General features: G+C 39.2%; 1 protein-coding gene and 1 long non-coding RNA gene across 4 annotated transcripts in view; one reads left to right on the top strand and one right to left on the bottom strand.

Annotated features, from left to right (window-relative positions):
• The window catches only part of cplx2b (complexin 2b), a 329,273-nt gene extending 312,457 nt beyond the window's left edge, over positions 1 to 16,816 (top strand). For all 3 annotated transcript variants that reach the window (XM_043703759.2, XM_087995402.1, XM_087995403.1), the window contains exon 4: positions 13,387 to 16,816. In XM_043703759.2, the coding sequence (XP_043559694.2) occupies positions 13,387 to 13,584 (198 nt within the window). In that variant the 3' untranslated portion in view covers positions 13,585 to 16,816. The remainder of the gene's footprint in view (positions 1 to 13,386) is intronic.
• LOC148147540 (uncharacterized) lies at positions 1,608 to 11,705 on the bottom strand. The gene is made up of 2 exons (XR_015759779.1): positions 11,573 to 11,705; positions 1,608 to 2,246 (listed from the first exon to the last, which is right to left on the bottom strand). It is a non-coding gene; the product is annotated as an uncharacterized LOC148147540 (long non-coding RNA).
• Positions 16,817 to 23,444: the final 6,628 nt, after the last annotated feature.

The raw sequence follows: 23,444 nt of genomic DNA, 5'->3' as shown, positions 1-23,444 counted from the left end.
TAACTCACAGTGACAGTTATTTCTGCTCATGTTTTCCTGATACATTATCACCTTTACAGACAACCCCGAATTGTACTTTCAGTCTGTTCCTTAACCTTGCATCCATTCCAGACTGTTTTTGTTGTGGTTTCTTTTCTTTTCCTTCAGTTAGGAGGACTGTGACAGCTATTTTCTGGCTCATCTCTCAGGGCAATGCTTTGACCAGTCAAAGTCAACCTGCCAGGTTTAAAGTTAAAAAAAACTTACCCTCAAACAATACTTAAAACATCACAATACTGAGGTTTTCTACTTATGATCAAGTTTGACATCTAAGGGAGTTTGTTGAGCACAAATTGGCTGCTGTGTTTCACAGATTATAGCAGGGAATACATTTCAAGAAGTACTTCATTGGCTTTAAAGTGCCATGTGATATTGGCGGCCATGAAAAGTTCTGTGTGAGTGCAAGTACTTATTTTTCTTTCATATAATGAGGACTCTTGGTTTTTTGTTGTTGTATAAAAGTGTGGTGGGAGTTGAGCTTTTTGGACAAGGTTAACGGGAGCTAAGATAGGAGGGAGCAAGCACCAGGCAGCCAGGACTTGTTTATGCCTCATACTTGGGTGTATTTGGAAAACTAAATATTGACAATATTATTTGGAAGGAATGGGAATTTTGGGGAAAGAATAATGAAGGCAGAACAATGAGGGCGGCACGGTGGCACAGTGGTTAGCACTGCTGCCTCACAGCGCCAGAGACCCGGGTTCAGTTCCCGCCTCAGGCGACTCTCTGTGTGGAGTTTGCATGTTCTCCCCGTGTCTGCGTGGGTTTCCTCCCACAGTCCAAAAATCTGCAGGGAAGGTGAATTGGCCAAGTTAAATTGCTCGTAGTGTTAGGTGAAGGGGTAAATGTAGGGGGATGGGTCTGGGTGGGTTGCGCTTCGGCGGGTCGGTGTGGACTTGTTGGGCCGAAGGGTCTGTTTCCACACTGTAAGTAATCTAATCTAATCTAATAATCCAAAGCAGAACAATCTGATCTATGGGAGATGCTGAGCAGTTATAGCCTCACTATTATTATTAATTCACATAGATGGAAAAATTCATCTATTCAGTGTTATTACAAGTTCTTAGATGTGCAATAGATTGCTGGTACATGTTGTAAAATTGCATTGTTAATACCATGAACATATTGTACAGATAAACCTCTAAATATCTTGTATGGTAATGTAGTACTTGCCTACAGAATTTCCCACAAACATCTTTGTTAATATTTTCTCAGTCAAATTACCATTGATGCCTACAAATTCAGCTCTTTGACAAGGATTGGTCAGATGCAATCATCCATTTTGAAAAAAAAAGCACAATAATATCAAAATGGTATAAATCATCTTAATCGATTGCTACCTGAGAACTACCACAGAGTTCCTGCATTCAGACTGGAGTGATTCATTTAAACATCACAGTATTCTTTGTTCTGATTAAAACAACAATCCTATCAGTCACATGGAAAATCTCCCAATGTGGTTTTGCGACAGAAACAATAAATCTGATTAACTGAGTGAAGCTGCATCTTCTCCGAATGCTAGAGCATTGCTTCTTCGTCAACACCAGCACCATCATCTCAATTACCAATCAACTTTAGCACCAAATAAAATTTATTTGAGAAGGGATCTTACGTAAAATAGACCATACAAGAACACATTACAACACTTCATAGGTAAACCACTGGATTTGGAGGTGAATGAGTACGTAAGCATGTGTTTGGTACGGAAGATAGGGCTTGCAACTTTGCAATACGTGCTGTCAGCTAAGGATGGTTTACTGGTCCCTGCACAACTTGTGGTATTAACAACAACGTGGGTGACATGTACATGTAATACTGCAACAGACATCTCTCCATCATCCTGCCTTATACTCATAAAAAGTGAGAAAGTTGTTCAGCTCCCATCTTAATCTCAGATGTGACAGTGTAGTTTCCGTGCTCTTAATGCCATTCTGCAAGTCATTTGTCTTATTGGTTCTGACCTCCAGTTCAGCACCAGGTCCTTTCTGAGCTCGAGAGGTGTTGCACAGAGTGTGGCCACTTCAATTCAACCAGTGAAAACACCTCCTTGGTCAAACACTCCCTAAAAGGTGAATGGAAGTTTCACTCCTTATAATGTTGGTCAAGAAATCTCGAAAATGGAGAAAATCCAGGAGTGCTGGGTTTTTTGGTGGGTTCTGCCAAAGTAAAGATCATGTAGAAGTTCCACAGATTCCTGGGACTGGCATCTGAAAAAAAAAGAAGTGAAGAAATTTAAATGGTAAAAATAGGCTAAGGAAAATCTAAAGTAAATGAACTTAGATACAGATAATATATCTGGTAAAGTTGAATCAAATAAAACTGTGACATGCCAATATTAGTTAAATTTGGTATACTTCTATATCCCTGAATATGTTTCTGACAGCAACATTATCACATGGCCGCGGCATCATGATTGGTGTACATCATAGGATCTTGCACACTACTCCAGGCAGAAAGGCATGCGTTGTGCAGTAGCTCTCCTTTGTGTTTTATCACAATCCTGTACTTCCAGTGAGTGGGTGGACAAATGATTGAAATCAGTTTTCCACACACCGTAATTTTCGGGCTGCTATGACAACTGTTCAGATTCTCACTGTGTGAAGGCTTACCTTTGCTAAGCTGGTATTATTTTAGAAGTTAAAGCTGCTTAACAGGTGCAATGTGCACAATGCAGATGAGAAACATTAAACTGTTGAGAATTGTCACTCTACACAACACAAAAATAAAATTAACATATGATATTTCTTAAACTATAGATGCATCTCATAATAAACTGACAGATGCTAGATATATATATTGAAAACCTCTACACCTCACTTAGGCGGGAACAGAAAACAAAGAAAAACGATTTCATATTACAAGAGGCCAGCCGTAGGAAATGTACAGACTTTCTCTTGTCAATTGCACTCCTGAGTGAAATTGGTCCAAAGTACAAGAAATTGAAGAACAATGTGAAGAGCTGAATCACTGCATTTATATGCAATTAAACGGTTGGGTCTCTCTATAACAGAGAAGAAATCAACAGTGCAGTTGTGAAAGGGCTCTGACAGAACAGGTAAAAAGTGGCGCACTGGGTTTGCTTTCCTGAGGGAAAAAATAAATTGTTCATCCAATACTGACATGGGACAGATGCAGGACTGGATCATCTGGATGATTTAAGAACACTAAGACATGCCTTGTACTGACGAGAAATAATCTGATATATAGACAGTTAATCCCACATGCTCCTGCCAATTGCAAAACACTAGTCCATTGATTACACTATAATGCTAAGAAAAAATTAGGAGGATCTCAGACTGTTACAAACAGAAATACTTTACTTAATCTATAAAGCAATCCTAACTTGAATTTGACTATTTGATAAATATTTTATACCCTGTTTTTCTGTTACAGATGCTGGTAACTAGTCATAACAATAATAAGTTGAATTTCTATAACATTTTTAATGTGACGTAAATATTCTGAAGTGTTTTACAGGATTGCTATCAGACAAAAAATGACTCCAATATGCATTACATCATCTTTGGACAGGATTCCAAAAGCTTGTCAATAAAGTAGGTTTTAAGAAGTTACTAAAAGGAAGGTAGAAACAAGGAGAGGTTTGGAGGGGAATTTCAGAATTTAGGATGTAGCAAGTTGGAGGGAGAACTGCCATCGGTGACATGTAAGAGATGAGAATTGAAGGAACACAGAGATTTCAGAAGTTCTGGGGTAGGAGAGGCAATATATGAATGCAATTTATTATAAATCCATTGGTTTGGTGTTAAATTTTGATATATAAATTAAATCTTATATTATAGTAAACATACTGCACCAGCAGAAACTTCCAGCACCTTATGAATTCTTAAGGCCGAATCTATTAAGCAACTGGGGCCAGACTTTTACCAGTCCTTGGATAATTGGCTCAGAAGCAGAAAAGCTAACGAAATGGCATGGGAAGGTTTGCTCAATTTGTTTTAAGAAGCTGAGAAATTGGAGATGTTGTGGGCCGTTCAGCGGCTTGAGCCTGTTGTTTCATTCACTAAGTTCAAAGCATGCCAGATTGTCAGCACAACTCCATTTTCCTTCTTGCCTCCATAGCTCCCTCCAACACATTAGACCCCTGTGTAGATCAAAACTCTTTCTGGTTCAGCCTTGAATATATTCAATGACCCATACAGACTCCAGTGCTCTCTGGGATAGAGATTACAGATATCAATCAAGCTGTGAAAGAGGAAATTCCTCTTGATCTCCATTCTAAATGGTATTTTGAAATAGTACTATTGGAATTAGCAGCAAGAAAATGGGAGTCCAACTGAACCACATAGTGGTCAATTAAAATTCTCTTCACATCTCTCCAAAGATTGGAAAGAGTGTCCAGTGAAACCTGGTGGTCCCTGTCAGTCGAGATGGGGTTGTGCATTGTTTGGTGATTGGAAGGCTCAATATTGGCTACTGCCATTGCAATGATGCTGCCTGCCCTTAGAGACTAGTCCCCACCCACACCTCTTCAAGAACTCCTGATCATTGGTACATTCCTGGAGCTGTAGCCTCAGCACCAATAGCCTTGGCATTGCTGAGCTTGCTTACCATTGGGAATTTAGCTCTTGGAGACAGACCTTAATGATGGACCACAATCCTGTTTGCAAACTACTTAAATGGTGATCACCAGAAAGAATGCCTTCCCAGATCATGTCATTGGCCAAAGCAGTGCGATCACAAGAAGTAATCTCAGGTCACAATGTAACCAGGTGGATTAAAATGTGAACCAGAAAGTCATTGAAGAGGTTTGAATCAGTGAAGGGAATACAGCCTTTTTAATCTGGGTTAAAGTTTATAGTTTTCTCCATTTAATCAATCTTTCAGGCAGGAAGAGTTAATCAGGCCATATTTTGGGTAAATGAGAACTCTGTACAGAGTGGTAATAACATCTCTGCCCCTTCTACCAAAGTCCCCATCGAGAGATAGTAAAGGTCTATATCTTATATTTTAAAAAGACAATCATTGAGATGTAGAGATCATACTTAAGTCATCTAACTCAGTTGCTTGCTCTATAAATTAAAAGCATTAAATAGCATCAACATAGTGTTCGTGCTTTTGTTAAAATGGAACAATCAAGTGCATGAAATAGCATCATTAATGCATTTATTCTGTGTTGGATTAGATTTGACACAGGGAACAATGAGTGTTGATTTTCAGTGAGGTTCGACCTGCTGCTCTTGGATGATCATAGTTAGATCACTAAGCAAATGCAAACTGAAATTGCAATTTTACTCCATGCTTGTAATTTCCTGCTGGTTCGAGACAGAGCCAACATTGTCTCCTGAGAATTCTTTCATCCTCTACCTCAGTGAGTACCATTTTTGTCAGTCAAGGGGAGAAGCTTCATTCTGCACCTCACAGAGCACATATTACTTGGTCTCATTTCAAAATATATCAGTCAATTAGAAAACACAGTGCTACATTTGAAAATAGGATCACATGCTAGATTGGAAATAAGGAACTTACATAATAGGACAGATATTAGAGAATACAACAGAGAATTGAAGAATGCTAATCAGATTAATTTAGAAAATGTTAAATAGTTATTTGATTTTCAGTACTACCTTTCAATAACATAATAAATGCATTTATTTTCATAATCTAAGTATTTATTTCAAAACTTTACTGTCAAACTCTGCCACTGTGGATTTGATTCAAAGTCAGTGTTATCAGAAATCTTTAGTAACCTGCAGGGGTGGTGTGTGTATGGAATGAGCTGGCAGAGGAAGTGGTGGAGAATGGTAAAATTACAATATTTATAAGGCATCTGGATGGGGACATGAATAGGAAGGGTTTAGAGGGACGTGGGCCAAGTGCTAGCAAATGGGATTAGGTCAGATTGGGATGTCTATTTGGCAGAGATGAGTTGGGCCATAGGGTCTGTTTCCATGCTGTATGACTCTATGATTCTATGAATGGCAAAGAGAGATGTTCTGAAGATTTGAGAACTTTTCTAACATGTTTGATACATTCAGAGAATTGCACAAATTTATGTGACTGATTAAATATTGTCTCAACAGTGCACAGATAAATTTTCTTGTCTATTGCTGGTTTGCCTGCAGCAGTACCCAAATCCTGTGCTCTCTAAATTGTTGGAGACCAGACCGATGCCCCAAGTTGTGCTTGGCATCCACTGGAAGACACGGCAGGTTAGGAATTGCCAAGGAATCTTCAACTTTTATCAAGAAGATCCCCTGCTCCCCAGGGCCCTCCAGAAGAGTCTTTGACTCTGCATTAGTGCTGGAGACTTCAGACAGTTCCAATTGACTTACCCAGATAATTACCCAGGAAATGTCAGCCAGAAAAATTCTAATTCCTGGGTATCTACACAACTGAGCTGCCAATCACTCGCATTGACCACTCTTCTACCCTTCCCCAAATCTGATTCTCTCATTAACCCCATAACCTTCCCTGACACTCCATCGATCCTGATAACTACCCACTAACACCCTGACCTGACTCACACTCCTGATCTCTTGTGTTGCCACCATCAGTCTGACTAACCCCCAACCTGACCCAACTACCCCTTCTGACCAACGTAAACCCCAACCACTTCCTGCCAAGAACTGACCACTGACCGCCACCTAAATACCCACTATCACACCAATGAGAGCTAACTACTTCCAACCACTTAAACCCCTGTAAGCTGACCTGACTAGCCTCCAACCTGACAACCCCTCCCTACCCAGCTACTATCTGACTCATCTATCCAGTCCATCCACCTGCCACCCAGCCACCTGCCAGCTTACTCACTAGTCATCATTCTCCCCTACCCATCATACCCATTCATTAACATTCACTCTGGACATTTAAACTTAAATTTATGACGGGTCATGCCATAAGAAAGGACATGTCCAGTTCTACCCCGACACTCCAATTTTACATTGAAGATGTTTGATTTAAGATATAGTCTCCCTTTCTAAAGGAGTTAGCCTCAAAGGATTCTCTCAGAAGCAGCATCAGAATGGGCAAGAGTAGGAGCAGAGCAGCAATTGATGATGTTTGGTGCCATGAGGAAGATCCAGCCCAGTTGTATATGCAATGGAGGAAATATTTACAGATCTGACTCACCAGCAGTAGGATGGGCAGAAAGTCATGTGCCATTTGCCTCAGCAGCTCGTGAGGAAGGACAGGAAAATTGATTGGAGCAAAGATGAGAGATAGGTGTAACAGTAATGAGACAGGGTGTTCATCACCAAACAAGTGAGACTTGTATACTTGTGTGCCAGCTACATCCACATTTATTGCTATCCCTAATTGCCCTTGTGAAAGTGGTGATGAGTAGATTTCTTGAGGCACTACAGTCCTTGCAGTGTGGATACACTACAGTGTTATTGGGGAGAAGGTTCCATGGTTATGATCCAGTGACAGTGAAGGACCTGCAATATTGTTCCTCATTGGGATGATGTGTGGCTTGGAGGGGAACTTTCAAAAGCTTGTGCTCCTGCAGCCCTTGTCCTTCAGGTGGGAGAGCTCATCCATTTGGATGGTGCTGTCAAAGCAACTTTGGTAAGTTATTTCAGTGATCTTGGAGACGGGATACACTGCTGTTACTGTGTGATGACAGCGGAGGGAGTGAATGTTAACGGTCATGGACATGGTGCTAGTCAAGCAGGTTACTTTGCTTTGGATACTGTTGAGCTTCTCGAATGTTGTTGGAAGTGCTCTCATTCAGTCAAGTGGGAGTATTCTGTCACACAGAAACATAGAAATGGAACAAGCACAAGCCATTCAGTCCTCCAAGATTGGTCCACCATTCAGCATCAGAGTCAAAACCTGTGGTACTGGATGCATACAGCCAGTCAAGCAGCATCTGAGGAGCAGGAGAGTCGATGTTTCGAGCATAAGCTTTTCATCAAGAACGTGATGAAGTGCTTATGCTCGAAACCTCGACTCTCCCACACCTAGGCTGCTGCCTGACTGGCTGTGCTTATCCAGCGCTACACTTTTTGACTCTGATCTCCAGCATCTGCAATCCTCACTTTCTCCTACCATTCAAATTGACCATTACTGATCATCCAACTTAGTATTCTGTTCCCGCTTTGTCCGTTTACCCTTTGATCCTTTTATATATGAATTATATCTGACTCCTTCTTGAAAATATTCAGTGCTTGTCCTCAACTGTTTTTTGTGCCAGAGAATTCAGTGGACTCACCATTCTCCTGGTGAAGAAATTTCTCCTCATCTCAGTCCTAAATGGTCTACACTATTCCCTTAAACTGCAACTAACAGTTCTGGACTCCATAGTCATTGGAAAAATTACTCGTCTAATCCTGTTACAATCTTATAGGTTTCTATGAGATTTTCCCCTCATTATTTTAACTCCATTGAATATAGTCCTAACCAGTCCAGTGTCTCTTCATACATCAGTCCTGCCATCGCAGGAATCAATCTGATAAATATTTGTTGGACTCCTTGCATAGCTAGAGCATCCTTCCTTAGATAAGGAAACCAAAACTGTATGACAACTTCAGGTGTTTTCTCACCAAGACCCTGTACAATTGCAGCCATCCTTATTCCAGTAGTAAGATTCCTCTTGCCACAAAGGCCATTATACCATTTGCTGTCTTCACTGCCTGCTGCATCTGCATGTTTATTTTCAGCAACCGGTATACAAGGCTACTCAGGTCTTGTTGCATTCTGTTTTCCCACTCTATTGCCATTCAGATAACAGTCTACCTTCCTGCTTTTGCAACCAAAGTGGATAACTTCAAATTAATTTGCATTATATTGCATCTGACATGCATTTGCTCAACTTGCCCAAACCACACTGAAGCATCTTTGCATCAAGCTGACTGTCCAACTCAGCTTAGTGTCATCTGCAAGCTTGGAGATATACATTTAGTTCCTTATCTAAATCAGTAAACATATTGTGAAAAGCTGGAGTTCAAGTACTGTCTTTCTGACTTCTGGAAAAGCAACTTCTGCAACTGAAGTCACTTTTGAAATGCAGTCAATGTTGTAATACAAGAAATGTAGCATTCACCTTGCACACAGCAAACTCCCATAAAAAACATTGAGATTAACTTGTTGGTCATTTTTTTCTAATGTTTATTAAACAACTAATTTTGAACAAGGGATCAAAAATATTGCTTGCACATGTTTAGATCCACCTGAGAGGGCAGATGGAGTCAGAGTTTAACATCACATCTAAAAGACAGCCCCTCTGATAGTGCAGAACTCCCTTATTCCTATAATGGAGTGTCAAGCTAATTTCTGTACTCAAGCAGATTTTGAGTCCCCAACAGAAAGCGAAGAGTTAATGTTTGTGAAATGCTCAGCTTTACAAGGTGTTGCATGAAAGAAAATATGTCTGGGTAATCATCAACCAGTTTAGCGAACTTTGTTCTATTCACCTAGATGGATCAGTCATTTATTTATCTGGCACTGTCTGTGGACAGTGTTATCAGGGTGAGATAGCAGTACCAGATGCAAAGCTTTGCAATAAGGGTATATGCAGCTAATATTTGAGCTGGCAGAGAAAGTGACTAGGCAGCTGTGGCTTCAAGACTGTATCTCAGCTTTTCTTTACTGTAAGTTTTATCTATCAATTCTTAATCCCCTGCATTTTAAGCTTTGGAAAAGATTGTCAGTGTTCAGATGTCTTCTTGAATTTATCTAAGGGATTTCTGAATTGATCTTTCCTTCCCATCATTGCAGCACATTTTTTTGAGTTATTCTCAGAGTTTTAAAATTCATTTATATATTTCCTCTCTTAACTACCTCTTTCTTCTTGCACATGTTACTGTATCCCTGAATCTATGAATAAAATGAAAATAGGCAGATCCATTTGAGTGCTTTTAACACTTTAACACTCAACTAGAAATAGGATCAGCTCATATCTTAAGTAAAAACCAAAAGAACTATGGCTGCTGCAAATCAGAAACAAAATCATAAATTGCTGGAAAAACTCAGAACTTAGAAAGGGGTTACTCGACCCAAACATTAACCTGATTTCTCTCCACAGAGGAGAAAGTGAGGACTGCAGATGCTGGAGATCAGAGCTGAAAATGTGTTGCTGGAAAAGCACAGCAGGTCAGGCAGCATCCAAGGAACAGGAGAATCGACGTTTCGGGCATAAGCCCTGAAGAAGGGCTTATGCCCGAAACTCGATTCTCCTGTTCCTTGGATGCTGCCTGAACTACTGCGCTTTTCCAGCAACACATTTGCAGCTCCTCTCCACAGATGCTGCCAGACCTGCTAAGTTTTTCCAAAGGACCAACTCCTGCTTACCTGATCAGTTTCCTGGAATTATTCCAAACTAAAATACTTCTAAGGTCATTAAAATAATCTGTGCTGAGATTTCTTTTTAAATCAGGGCATGATCAGAAGGCTTTATCACACACCATCATAATGTAACTGGATACAAACTATTTATGGAATTGTATTCTAAGTACCGCGTTCTAGGTATTGGCTGCCTTACCCTACGTTTCTACAATTTGCACAGAGTTGAGTGAAACTGTACTCATCTGCATGAGCAGAAAATTGCAAATTTTGTTTCAGCCCATTCCGTTTTAGGTATGACCACCACCAACTGAAGAATATATTTCTCTTACTAAGATATTTCCCCAGGCTAACTTTCAACTGGTCATTTACTCATGTGCACGTTAATTTGCAATTTTCCACTCACGCAAATGAGTACAGTTTCACTTATCACCATGCAAAATGTAGAAACAGAGGGTAAGGCAGCCAATACCCAGAACACAATAATTATAATACAATTTCATAAATAATTTGTTTGCAGTTACATTATGATGGTGTGTGATAACGCCTTCTGATTATCCCCTGAATTTAAAAAAAACTCTCAGCATAGATTCTTTTAATGATCTTTTGAAGTATTTTAGTTTGGAATAATTCCAGGAAACTGATGCAGGTAAATAGGAGTTGGTCCTTTGGAAATCTAATGAGCAAATTGAAGTGACATATTATGATTGTGAGTCATCTCGTCTGTTGTGTCTTAACAAACACACACATTGAATTTATTTTGTTTTCTTTCCCCAAAACCTAAACTCAAACCAACTTGTACATGATTTATACATGTTACAATAACATACCCAAACTCTTCCAACTTTTCTCATCATCTATGGATTCTTTCATCTGAATACCTCGTAAAAACTGGCTAACCTTCCAGGTTATGGCACCTCATATACAATTATCTTGTAATTCAATACGCTGAGAGGTTATCTTCAAATAAGCACATTTTCAAGTTCAAAGACAGTCATTTTTCGGGTGTTGCGTTACAATTATTTGAACGTAATGTTTATCCTTACTGGGAGATAGTGAGGACTGCAGATGCTGGCAAGTCAAAGTCGATAAAGTGTGGAACTGGAAAAAGTACAGCAGGTCAAGCAGCATTAGAGGGGCAGAGGAGTCGATGTTTTAGTCAGGACCTTTCATCAAGAGTTGGGAGGGGGAAGGGGGCTGAGAAATAAATAGAGGAAGAGAGTGGGGGCTGGGGAAGGTAGGCAGGATGGTGACAGGTGGACGGAGGTAGCAGGTGATTGGTCCTGACCTGAAATGTTGACTCTCCTGCTCCTCTGATGCTGCTCGACCTGCCGTGCTTATTCCGGTCCACAATTTATCGACTCTGACTTTCCTGCATCTGCAATCCTCACTGTCTCCAAGTTGCTGAAAACCATGCTGTGAAGCCTCTGCTGTTGTAGCCTGTAGTCTGTTGGACTATAACCTGATGTTGTGTAATTTTTAACTTTATACATCCCAGGCCAACACCTGCGTCTCCACATTATGTGGGCCAAGGATGCCAACCTTGAAGGACCTTTCCTCCTCCCTTTTTAAAGATCTCAGTGGGTTTCTCTCCCACTGCAACCCCCTAATCATTTGCTCCCCCATGACCTGAGCTAACCTGTCCATCTTTCTTCCCACCTATCCACTCCACCCTCCCCACTGACCAATCCTAATCACCTCCTATCTGCATCCATCTGTTGCCATCCCACCTACCGTTCCCACAGCCCGACCCCCTCCCTCTATTTGTTTTCAGCCCCCTTCCCCTGCCCCGGTCCTGATAAAAGGTTCCTGACCTGAAACGTTGACTCTCCTGCTCCTCTGATGCTGCTTGACCTGCTGTACTTTTTCCAGCTCCAATCTTTATTGACCTATCCTTACTGGGACAAGCATACCATAGCTTTCTTTAATAAGACTCTTTCATAGCATCATTAAAATACGCATTGTCCAAAAAACTGAATTGAAATGGATCAGCCATATAAATACTGTGGATAGAAAAGCCATCAGATCCTGCAAATCTGTGTTTAGTGACACATCTCCTGTTTCCCTGATACTTGTCCACCATTTACATAGACTCACCTTAGAAGTGTGATCGAACACTCTCCACCTTTATGGATAGGTGCAGGTCCAACACTATTCAAGGAGCTTGACATCATGTAGTACAAAGCTGCCCACTCAAACGATATCCCATCTATTCCTATTTCCTATCCATGCATAGTGGCATTATGTGTACAATCTACAAGATGCACTGCAACAACTCACCCAGGCTCATTCAACAGTACCTTCAAAGTTTGCAATTTCTACCATCAAGAAAGAAAAGGGCAGTGTATACAGCAGAACACTATCCCTTGGAAGTTCCCCTCCGAGCCACACACTATCCTGACCTGGAAATATCTTGAAGTTCCTTCGCTGGTGCTAGGTCAAAATACTGGAACTCCTTTCCTGACAGCACTGCACTACATGAATTGCAGTGGTTCAGAGGACTGACCACTGCCATCTTCCCAAGCATAGTTAGGGCTGGACAAAAAATGCTGTTCACATCCTGTGAATGAAAAGAAATTGGAAGTTTTTCTGGTGTCTGTTCTCTAATGTGTGTGCCTGACATGCATGAATGACAATTGAATGAATGAAACTTTAATTTCAGAACTGCAGGAGGGATATATGCTGTGGGATATATGTTTTCCTTTGGTCCTGATTGGTCACACTGATTTATATCATTTATGTAAATGTTTATGTAGATATATATCTTAATTAAATTATCAGAAAGTTTGAGCATAACCTGACATTTGGGAATGGGCACATTTTCTGAATCTAACTTTTCTATTGTTCCCATGGTGGAAATTCCTCACAGCTGTTCATAACTATTGCAGTCTATCTGTATTGGATACCGTTGCACGTTAATCAATATCCAAAATCAAATAATAGTTCAATCTATGTTACTTTGTAAATGTTGCACTGGAGCCGAATAACATACTTCACATGGATAGAAAATGCTGTGGAATGTATAATCAGACATGCTATTCAATGCTTTTGTGCATTCTGTATGGGGTCATTTTAAAGATATCTACTTTCTTTAAACACTAGTATGGCCTAAAGAAGAAGGAAGAAAAAGAAGCTGAGGAAAAGGCTGCAATGGAAGCACCAATAGAAGGGAGTTTGACTCGTCCAAAGAAAGCAATTCCTGCTGGTTGTGGTGATGAAGAGGAAGAGGAAGAAGAAAGCATCCTTGATACTGTCCTTAAGTATCTTCCTGGACCACTTCAAGACATGTTCAAGAAGTAGTTTATGAATACTTTATATTGTAAATTATTTTAAGTTACATTAATAGGATTTACATATGTTTTGACCACATATTAAAATACATTTCTTTTTCTCTGACTAGAATAAATGCTTCAACTTTTACTGCAATATAAATACAAATGATTTTTTGTGCCTCTCTATGATGTAAGCCATGGTGAGGGGGTTGACATGAGCATGAGGAGTCTGGGAGACCAGTAGGCCTCATATAAACTCCTAACTGTCTCTATTGTAGACTCCAGATATGCTCATGTAATACTGAAATTCTCAACCTCACAACTGGCAGTATTAATTTGTGTTCATCGCTGAGCTTTTCTACTGTATTGCAGACATTATTGAAGTTGCCTTTTTAATTTGCCATATTGCTAAATGTGCTGTGATGTGTGACTTGGTTGTGGGTTGTTACAGAAGAACTTGGGGTGGCATGCAGCTAGGCACCCTGCGTTGTATGTGTGTAAGATCTGACAATTTTCACAGTGATTTCTACTGAGATTTTTAAAAGTTTTATGCAGTCACTTGTTTTGTAGCAAATATCTTGCATGATTTGCTAAGATGGTGAAACTGTACAATATCATAAATGGAAATGCCCTTTTGTTAGAAAATGGCAATTTGCAATATAAGTTGATAATTTTTATGTTGTAAAAATATCCAGCATCATTGCTTTTTGGAGAAGGCATGAGGATCTTTCTGGTTTAATGTACTAAGGTAGCAGTGTCATTTTCTGTACATCACAGAGAAAATATGTTTGTTTAAAAATGGTGAGGCCACCAATGCACTAAATCCAATCCAATTATATCGTCAGCATTGAAAATTATTTCATGATTATCATCAGTCCATGGAACACAGCGCCCAGAAAAATGTTAATTCAACTCCTCCGCCTTTATATTACACAATGCTAAACTGGATAGTGAAAGAAATTATTTCTCAAACATTCCTAAATATTGATGTGCCCAAAGCCTTTCTTGAAGTTGCAGCAGTGGTGTGGGTGTCAGGTCTTTATAACTGTCACTTTCTTTCCACTGTCTTACTACCTTTAGTTCAAGGTGTCTTCAACTGTCAGGAATATGGGAAATGAAGTTTATAAAGAAATTTAGAAATTTGCGGTGCATTGCAAGATAACCAGTCAAGTACTGATTATACAGAGTAATGGACTGCCATCATATTAAAAAAACTTTTTCTTGGACCACTTAATGTTTTGTAGCCATTGATCTAATATTTTATACATTTGTAACTTTTTGAATGTTCTTATTACTTTGGTTACTTTTTGTAACAGAGGCTATTTCTATTATAGGCACTAATTGTCATGCACAGGATTTCAGCAAATTAATACGCATAGGAACAAGACATTCTCAGTGTTTAATGACTGATTTAGCAGAATATTAACAAATCAAAACCCAGCATTCCTGGAGCACTTTCTTATTGGAACTAAAATTTCTGAGAATGAAAATATGGCTTAACATTTAGTTTTCCTTGTCACCTGTCATGAGATAAAGCTACATTAAATTGTTTAATTTAAAAAAAAAACTGCTTAACAATGAATCGAAACAGATTACATGAAATGGGAATTTCAAAAATAAATGCTTCTATTTAAGTCACTTCCTTTGCAACAAAGAACTCACATCAGATATTATTCTCTCCTCAGTTACATACCAATGACATTTTCAGTAGTTTAGGCAAACTTAAGTGAATAGTTGAAGTGTTTTAATATCAATCCATTACAACTGTTCAGCAGTAATGTATTCCCATGTATATAAGACTGATCCATTCTAAATGCTACCACAGAGTGAAAATATTAGCAATTTGTCTTTGGATGTAGCGCAGACTGACTTCTGCTGTACATGTGGATTTTTATTTGATGTTAAGCTTTGCTGCTTGCATATAAGACTGTTTCAGCTCTGCTGAATTTCAGTAGACGAATAGTTGTGTTTCACCTGCATTTCATTTTGCACCAAACCAAAGAGAGTTGTTCTCTATGGATGTCACTGATTTAATTGCTTCCCATGGCATAAAACTAGGTTAAAATTTAGAGAAAATTAGTTTAAAAATCTCAGGTATTGGTTCTTGGATTTCAAACCACTATGCAGGAGAGTTGCTTGTGTTTGTGTTATGCTTGCTGTTTCCCACCGCAGTCCTACTAAAACAAAACCAGGTCTCCATTCAGGAGAATCCTAAGTTAATGTTTAAAGTTAATTTAGGGTTGTTAAGCTTCTTCAGTTAAACTCTTTTCAATAGTTAAAGCCATATCAGTTAGACTGCAATACTAAAGGTAAATTGAAAGGAAACATCTTTTCCTAAAAGAAGAGTGTATTGAATAATTTATACTTAAAGCAACAGTGATGTCTGTTTGTCTATGTGTGAACTTAATCATGCTGTCAAAACATCTGTCTAGTTTCGGACCAGTCTCTGTAACAGGGTAATTCGCTTGGGCTCACGTCTCATTCTCATCAACCATACTCCATAGTAATTACATCATCTTAACCATTTGGAAATGTGATCTGCTTTTAAATGTTGAACTTCCATTGTACAATACAATGGTACACATAGTGTATGTATTTACAAAAAATATTTATGAAAGCCATGCTTGTTCTTCAGATGTTTGTAACACTAAAGCTAATATTCACTAAGTTGTAGAAGAAATGCACGTTTAAAGGTGTTATCTTTACTGATTGTGAATTTCAAGTAAAGGTGCCACAGGGTTAAGAATAATGGAAACTGAACGCGTTCAACCTTATTCTCATCTGGTGTGCCTCTTCGTTAGCATTATAATTTCAAAGTGCTGAATTTGAAGGTTTTTTTTTAAATTGGCTTTAACAAAGTCATTAGACATATTTCAGTGTTCTGCATAAGGAACTGTTAAGAAGTCTTAATACGATAGTTACTACATTCTGGAAGCTATGTTGAAATGTAAAATTGTAACATATTTAAAATAACTTAATCTTTCGTTTCTGTTGTGCCACTTTATTTCTTGCAAGAAATTAAATTGAATATAGTAAGGTTGAATAGGTTCAGTAATGATTATTTTCCATAGCAAGCTAGAAGAGTTAACCTTTGCAGCCCAGCAAAACTTAAAATTCTGCGCTCTGATTTATGAGAATGTAAACTTTGTCCATCTGATAGAAGACTGTAATTTCACTGCATGTCATAAATGTGTAAATCACTGTAGTACTGTCACAAACTAAACTCATTATTCTTTAAAATAAAATGATTTATAAAAACAGTTATTTTGCTTTCTTTGTGGAAGAGCCAGATGTTTTTGACAATGTTGGGTTTAGAAGAGGTTAAACAATTGACCACCTGTTCCAAGAGCCTTTTAAATGAGGTAAAATTGGAACAAACCAAACTGCAACATATTTATAAAGTCGAATTTTTTTGTGTTTCAATTTGACGATTTTAAAAATATCTTAGCATATTTTTCTACATGCCATTACATTTACTAAGTCCCTAATATTTGGTAAAGATGTCAGTTCTCTGTTAATGGCAATACTTCAGGCCAATTGCACAATACTTAAATGCGCATTATAATGAGTAATGAAACGTCATTGAACAATCCAACACCTGATCAAATCAGTGCTGAGTCCACTGCTTTTTGTCATTTATATAAATGATGTGGATATGAATATAGGAAGTACGGTTCGTAAGTTTGCAGGTGGTATAGTAGACAGTAAAGAAGACTATCTCAATTTACAACAGAGATCATATGGGCCAGTGGACCGAGGAGTTGAGTGACATGTTGCATTTTGGGAAGGCAAACCAGCGCAGAACTTGTACAGTTAATGGTAGGGCCCTAGGGAATTTTGCTGAACAAAGAGACCTTGAGGTGCAGGTACATAGTTCCTTTAAATTAAACAGATAGACAGGGTGGTGAAAACGGCATTCGGCACGCTAGCCTTCATTGGTCAGAACATTGAGTATACAAATTGGGACGTCATGCTGTGGCTGTACAGGACGTTGATGAGGCTGCTTTTAGAATACTGCATACAATTTTAATCGCCTTTCTACAGGAAGGATCTTGTTAAACTTGAGAGGGTGCAGTAAAGATTTACAAGGATGTTGCTGGGCCTGGAGCTTTGAGCTATGGGGACAGGCTGAATAGGCTGGGGCTTTTTTTCCCTGGAATACTGGAGGCTTTTTCATCAGATAGGGGAGTCCAAAAGCAGAGGGCATAGGCTTGAGATGAGAGGGGAAAGATTTAAGAAGGACCTGAGGGGTAACTTTTTCACACAGAGGGTTGGGTGTATGGAACAAGCTGCCAGACAAAGTGATGGAGGCAGATCCAATTACAACATTTAGAAAGCATCTGGATGGGTTTATGATTAGGAAGGATTGAGAGGGATATGGGCCAAATGTTGGCAAATAGGACTAGTTCAGATTAGGATGTCTGGTTGGTGCAGTCAAGTTGGACTAAAAGGTCTGTGTCTGTGCTGTATGACTCTATGACTATGAAATACATAATACAATACATTGTTTTACAACAATAATAAATAAACAAAGCAAATTATTTGAGCTTCTAGTCACAAAGGAGTCAATCCTGAGTTGAAATTAACTGACATTAATCCTGGCTGGCTGTGGTGGAGGGTTTTATATCTTGAACACACATATTGGATGATGTCTGATCCAATGTATGAAAGATGAGCTCTGGCAGATCTGCTGTCTTACTAACTGGCTCAGTGGCATATCCCTTGTCATCACTGATATTCCCCACAGTTGGCGTTTTGTGTCCATTGCACTTCTTCTACTCTGTCATCTGCAACATTGTTGTAAATGTGTGCTTCCATATTAATTTGAATGTGTTGCTTATTTTGTATATGTAGAGACAAAGAGAATAGTAGAAATATAGCATGAACAATATATATGATTTGACAGTTAGCTCTAGCAATGTAAATGCCACATTTGCAATATAATATTATTAATAACAAAAATGTTCTTTCTTGATCCTGGTCCCACAACAAGAGGCGTATGAGGCAGCTGAAGCATGTTTGTACCTCTGATACTGTAGCTTACATTTTCCTCATGGGCTATAAGCCTGAAGCCAAAGGCATTCTTGAACTTGCCTTAGGATTTTTGAAAGGATTTTCAAATTGTTAATTAACCTGAGAAAATGCTGGAGAAACTCAGCAGGTCTGGCAGCATCTGTGGAGAAAGAAGCAGAAGTAACATTTCGAGTTCGGTGTGATTCTTCTTCACACGCATTCTCTCTCCATAGATGCTGCCAGACTGCTGAGTTTCTCCAGCATTCTCTGTGTTTGCTTCAGATTCCCAGCATCTGCTATGATTTGCCTTGATCATCAACATGCTTAGCCAAAATGGGAATATACTTCCTGTGGCCATTAAATTCTGGTTTGCAACTCAAACCTAAAACTTCTGGTTCAGAGGTAGAAATGCAATCACTTTGCCACAACAGCTGCTCTTCAAAAGTATTTGCTAGAAGTGAAGCGACTCCATTTTTAATTATGATCCAAATTAACACTGGGGATACATTCATCTGCAGTTAGTGGCAAAATTGCAAGCATGTTACTCATATTTGATTTTATGTTTTTAATAAAAATAGAATATAGCGAGTTTTGAGAAGATTTGTAGCCCAGATTGAAGTTCTGTAGGCTTGCTCGCTGAGCTGGAAGGTTCATTTTCAGATGTTTCATCACCATACGAGGTAACATCATCAGTGAGCCTCTGGATGAAGCACTGGTAGTATGGCCCGCCTTGTATTTATGTGTTTGGTTTTCCTTGGGTAGGTGATGTCATTTCCTATGGTGATGTCATTTCTTGTTCTTTTTCTCAGGGGGTGGTAAATGGATCCAAGTCAATATGTTTGTCTCTGTTTGGCTTGGACAAACAGGCAGAAAACTAGCCATCAGGACACATGAACTCACCGCAAAAAGACATGAACTACACCCACCAGTATCCTTACATACAGATGAGGAAGGACACCACTTTGACTGAGACAATACATTCATCCTAGGACAAGCCAAACAGAGACATGCATGAGAATTCCTAGAAGCTTGAATTCCAACCGGAACTCTATCAACAAACACATTGACTTGGATCCCATTTACCACCCCCTGAGAAAAAGAACAGGAAATGGTGTCACCATAGGAAATGACATTACCAACCTAAGGAAACCCAAACAAATAAATAGAAAGCAGGCCATACCTCCAGTGCTTCATCCGGAGGCTCACTGATGATGTTACCTCGTATGGTGGCAAAACATCTGAAAATGAACCTTCCAGCTCAGCGGGCAAACCTACATCCAAAAATAGGATAGACTAGAAAGCTTTCTTTAAAAAGGTTATTTCATAAAGACTAGATGAAAGCCATGAATTCTGCAAAATGAAGTGAGATACTTCATTAAAAAACATTAATTTAATTTAATTTTAGCATGTTTTATGCAGGAAATCAATATTATAAAAATTGGAAGAAGTATTATAAGTAGAATAAGCAATGTGAAGGAAGACATATTTTAAAACACAAGTGAGAATACTTGGAACAAGAAAATGACACTTAATTTAGCAAGACCATTCTATCCATAGCCCACATACAATCTGCACGTTCAATAACAGATTGCTCTTTTATAGATTCCCATACAGACCACAATGCCAAGCAATTTTGGTAGATAGGTTGGGAGTGGTGCCTAAGGAAAGCATTAGCAAATTTTTTGAGTAGCTTATTTTACGAAGTTGAAAAGTATGGCACTGGAAAAGTATGGCAGGTCAGGCAGCATCTGAGGAGTAAGAGAATCGATGTTTCGCGCATAAGCCCTTCATCAAGAATGTGATGCTTTCTTTATTTTGCTTGTGATGCTTATTCTATGAAGCATGCCAAGAGTGGAGAATTAAGACAACTGAAGGCCCAGTCTACCATTGAAAGTTGAGCAGAGTTGGGATGCAATGGCGATGCACAGCATTCTAGACACAGAAGAGTGAAGAGAATGTGCAATAAAATAGTGATATAGAGTGAACGTCTAACAAGGGATTACAGATGAAAATGATGATTTTGAAAATATAAACTTTGAAGAATGGGAAAAACACTGAAGGTTTGGATGGATGAGGCGATGTAGAAATAAGACATGGTGGCAAATGTAATATGGGCAGGAGAGTCTGAAATCAAGTCATCATTTGTGAAGTTGAAATCTGGAAAACCAAGAAGGAGTACATTGGGACAATTGGATACAACCCAAATTTTTAAAAATACTTGTCAAAGATAAATTTACAATTCACATTATTCAGCTCTGTATTATATTTTGATTCAATTTGATTTGATTTTTTGATTTTAGTTTTATTGTCATGTGTACTCAAGTACAAAAGTACAGGAGTACAATGAAAAGTGTATCATGTTGCCACGTAAGGTGTCATCATAGATATAAGTACCTAAGTACATAATCTTAAGAACAAGGTAGAGAGAAAGAAAAAAGTTCAAAAGTGATTGTAGCACAGTGACACTTTCTTAGTTTTGCATAGGAAATAAAGAAAGAAAGCTGACAGTTCAAACATTACTGTCTTTCTTAAGTACTTAGCTATGGTGAGACTGTACATGGAGGAATCACCTCAAGACTGGAAGTGCACACTGAGGCCACGCCAGGCCGAGAGACTGCCATGTATTGCTAAAAGACCACAATGCCAGGCCAATACACCACAATGTACCACTGAAAGGCCACCATGCCAAGCTCATTGGACTGAGAAGACTTTATTGTCTTGGATTTGATTGTGGCAATCTACATGTATCCTCACAACATAGCTCTAAAATTTTAACACTAACCACATTTTGGTCCATTTCAGAAAGGTATTGGGCTGATTTTAACCTGCTAATGTGGATGAGTTTTAGTGTAAGTGGCAGATTAAAGAAGCAGAAGCTAATGTCATGGCAGCAAGCTGATAACTTCCACATTTAATGCAACAGCATTTGTTAGTGCACAGTAAAACATAGAGTGTCTGAGATTTTTAAATTTTAAAAAGCAGTTCGGGTTTGTTCTGAGAGCATGGTTTCAATGTTTTGGAGATCATTTTGCAACCTTGGAGATTCTCACCTTTGATCTGCACTTTCCTGTCAAAACCCAAAGCAGCATTCATTTATATAGCTTTATGTGGCATCTCAAATGAGGGACATTATGAGTAGCACCAACAGCATCACTAGAAGATGTCTCAGCCTTTCAGCTGGATGCTGATACTTGCAATTTTATGGAAGAAGCCCTTCTTCTGAGTGGATCAGATAGGCTCCCATTGTGTGTAGCCAATAAAGTTAATATACCTGCGAGCCTCTTTCTTCTGGGATCCTTCCAGGAAGCTGCTTGTAGAATTTCACAAGCTGCTACTCGCAAGTGCACCTAGTCTCAAGTGACAAATGGCATGTTTACCAAAGCAGCCAGTTATCTATATTGCACCACTGATGGTGCCTGTTGGAATGAGAGAGTCCTAAGATTTACTACACTGGTTGGACTTTTGTCATCATGGGAGGAGGTCAAATGTTGCACACATCTGACAATCAACATACTCTCACATCAGCCAGCAGTATGCATCAGTCAAAAGGATTCAACTCCATACATATTCAGCCAACCTGCTATTATTAAACGATCCCCATGCAAATACTAAACATTCCCATGATAGATTCATTCTGTATCAATCACAACTCCCACAGATGTTCACGCATCCAAACTGAATCAATAATTGATCCTTGCAGATAACCGCTACCCATTAAGGATGTAGAATCATAGAATCCCTACAATATGGAAGCAGGCCATTCAGCCATTGAATTCACACCGACTCTCCAAAAAAGCATCCCATCCCATCCCTGTAGCCCTACATTTCCCATGGCTAATTCATCTAGCCTGCACATCTCTGAATACTATAGGAAATGTAGCACGGCCGATCCACCAGCACCTGTTTTGGACTGTAGGAGGAAACCACAGGAATCCCACACAGACATGGTGAGAATGTGCAAACTGCAACAGACAGTTGCCCGAGTGTGGGATTGAACCCGGTCCCCTAGTGCTGTAAGGTAGCAGTGCTAACCACTGAGCCAACATGCTGTTGCAAATGTGGATGTGGCAGATGACATCTCTAAGGAGGCCTATCATTGGTGCGAAAGAAAAGGGCAACAGCAGCAACAAGAGCACGAGTAGCCACTGTTGAAAATGTGATTCAGATGCCTGGATAGATTTACAGGCACCTTTCACTATAACCCATCAAGTATTTCTAAAATGATAATGATCTACAGAGCCTTGCTGCAGTATGGAGGACTGGAGCTGCAGAGTGAACACAATGATCATTCTGCTCCCCTATTGTAGGAGAAGTCTGACATGGTCCCACTATTTGTAGCTGCTCACTTAGCTGCCAGGGCACAGAATGATTCTGCATATTTAAGGTAATCTGAAGCTGTCTAGCCACCTGGCATATAATTCTATTTGAGTTCCCCAGTCCCCAGGAAAACACTGTCTTACAAACAATGATGTATTTCACTCTCTACGATATCCATTGCTTGTTTTTTTTCAAGTACAATAATACTCTTCTCATATCATTTGTCACAAGCACTTGGAAGGTGTAGGCAACAAGAAGAGTTGGTCAATAGAGTTTTGAAATAACTTTATTGGCTAATGAATATCAAACAGAAAAGACAATGCCAAATTGAATTCAAGTAATTGATATCTTTGTGCAACTAAAATTCCTCTATAACATGGTGCTACCCCTATGGATTTAGTAGAACCCAAGGCTGACTGATTGTTCTCTCCTTTGACTGCATAAATGTTGCTTGACTGAGTTCCTCTGGATTTTGGAAACCATGTGGACCCTGCTAAAAATGCAGACCCAATGGGGTTTTGGGGGTAAGGAGTGAGGAGTGGAAGGTAATGTTTATCC

Source organism: Chiloscyllium plagiosum, unplaced genomic scaffold, assembly GCF_037043375.1.
Source record: "Chiloscyllium plagiosum isolate Xiang-an unplaced genomic scaffold, Cpla_swu_hap1 HiC_scaffold_16, whole genome shotgun sequence".
NCBI classification, from domain to species: Eukaryota; Metazoa; Chordata; class Chondrichthyes; order Orectolobiformes; family Hemiscylliidae; genus Chiloscyllium; species Chiloscyllium plagiosum.
Note: the sequence above shows the minus strand (reverse complement) of the source record. Positions and strands in the feature narration are given on the sequence as shown.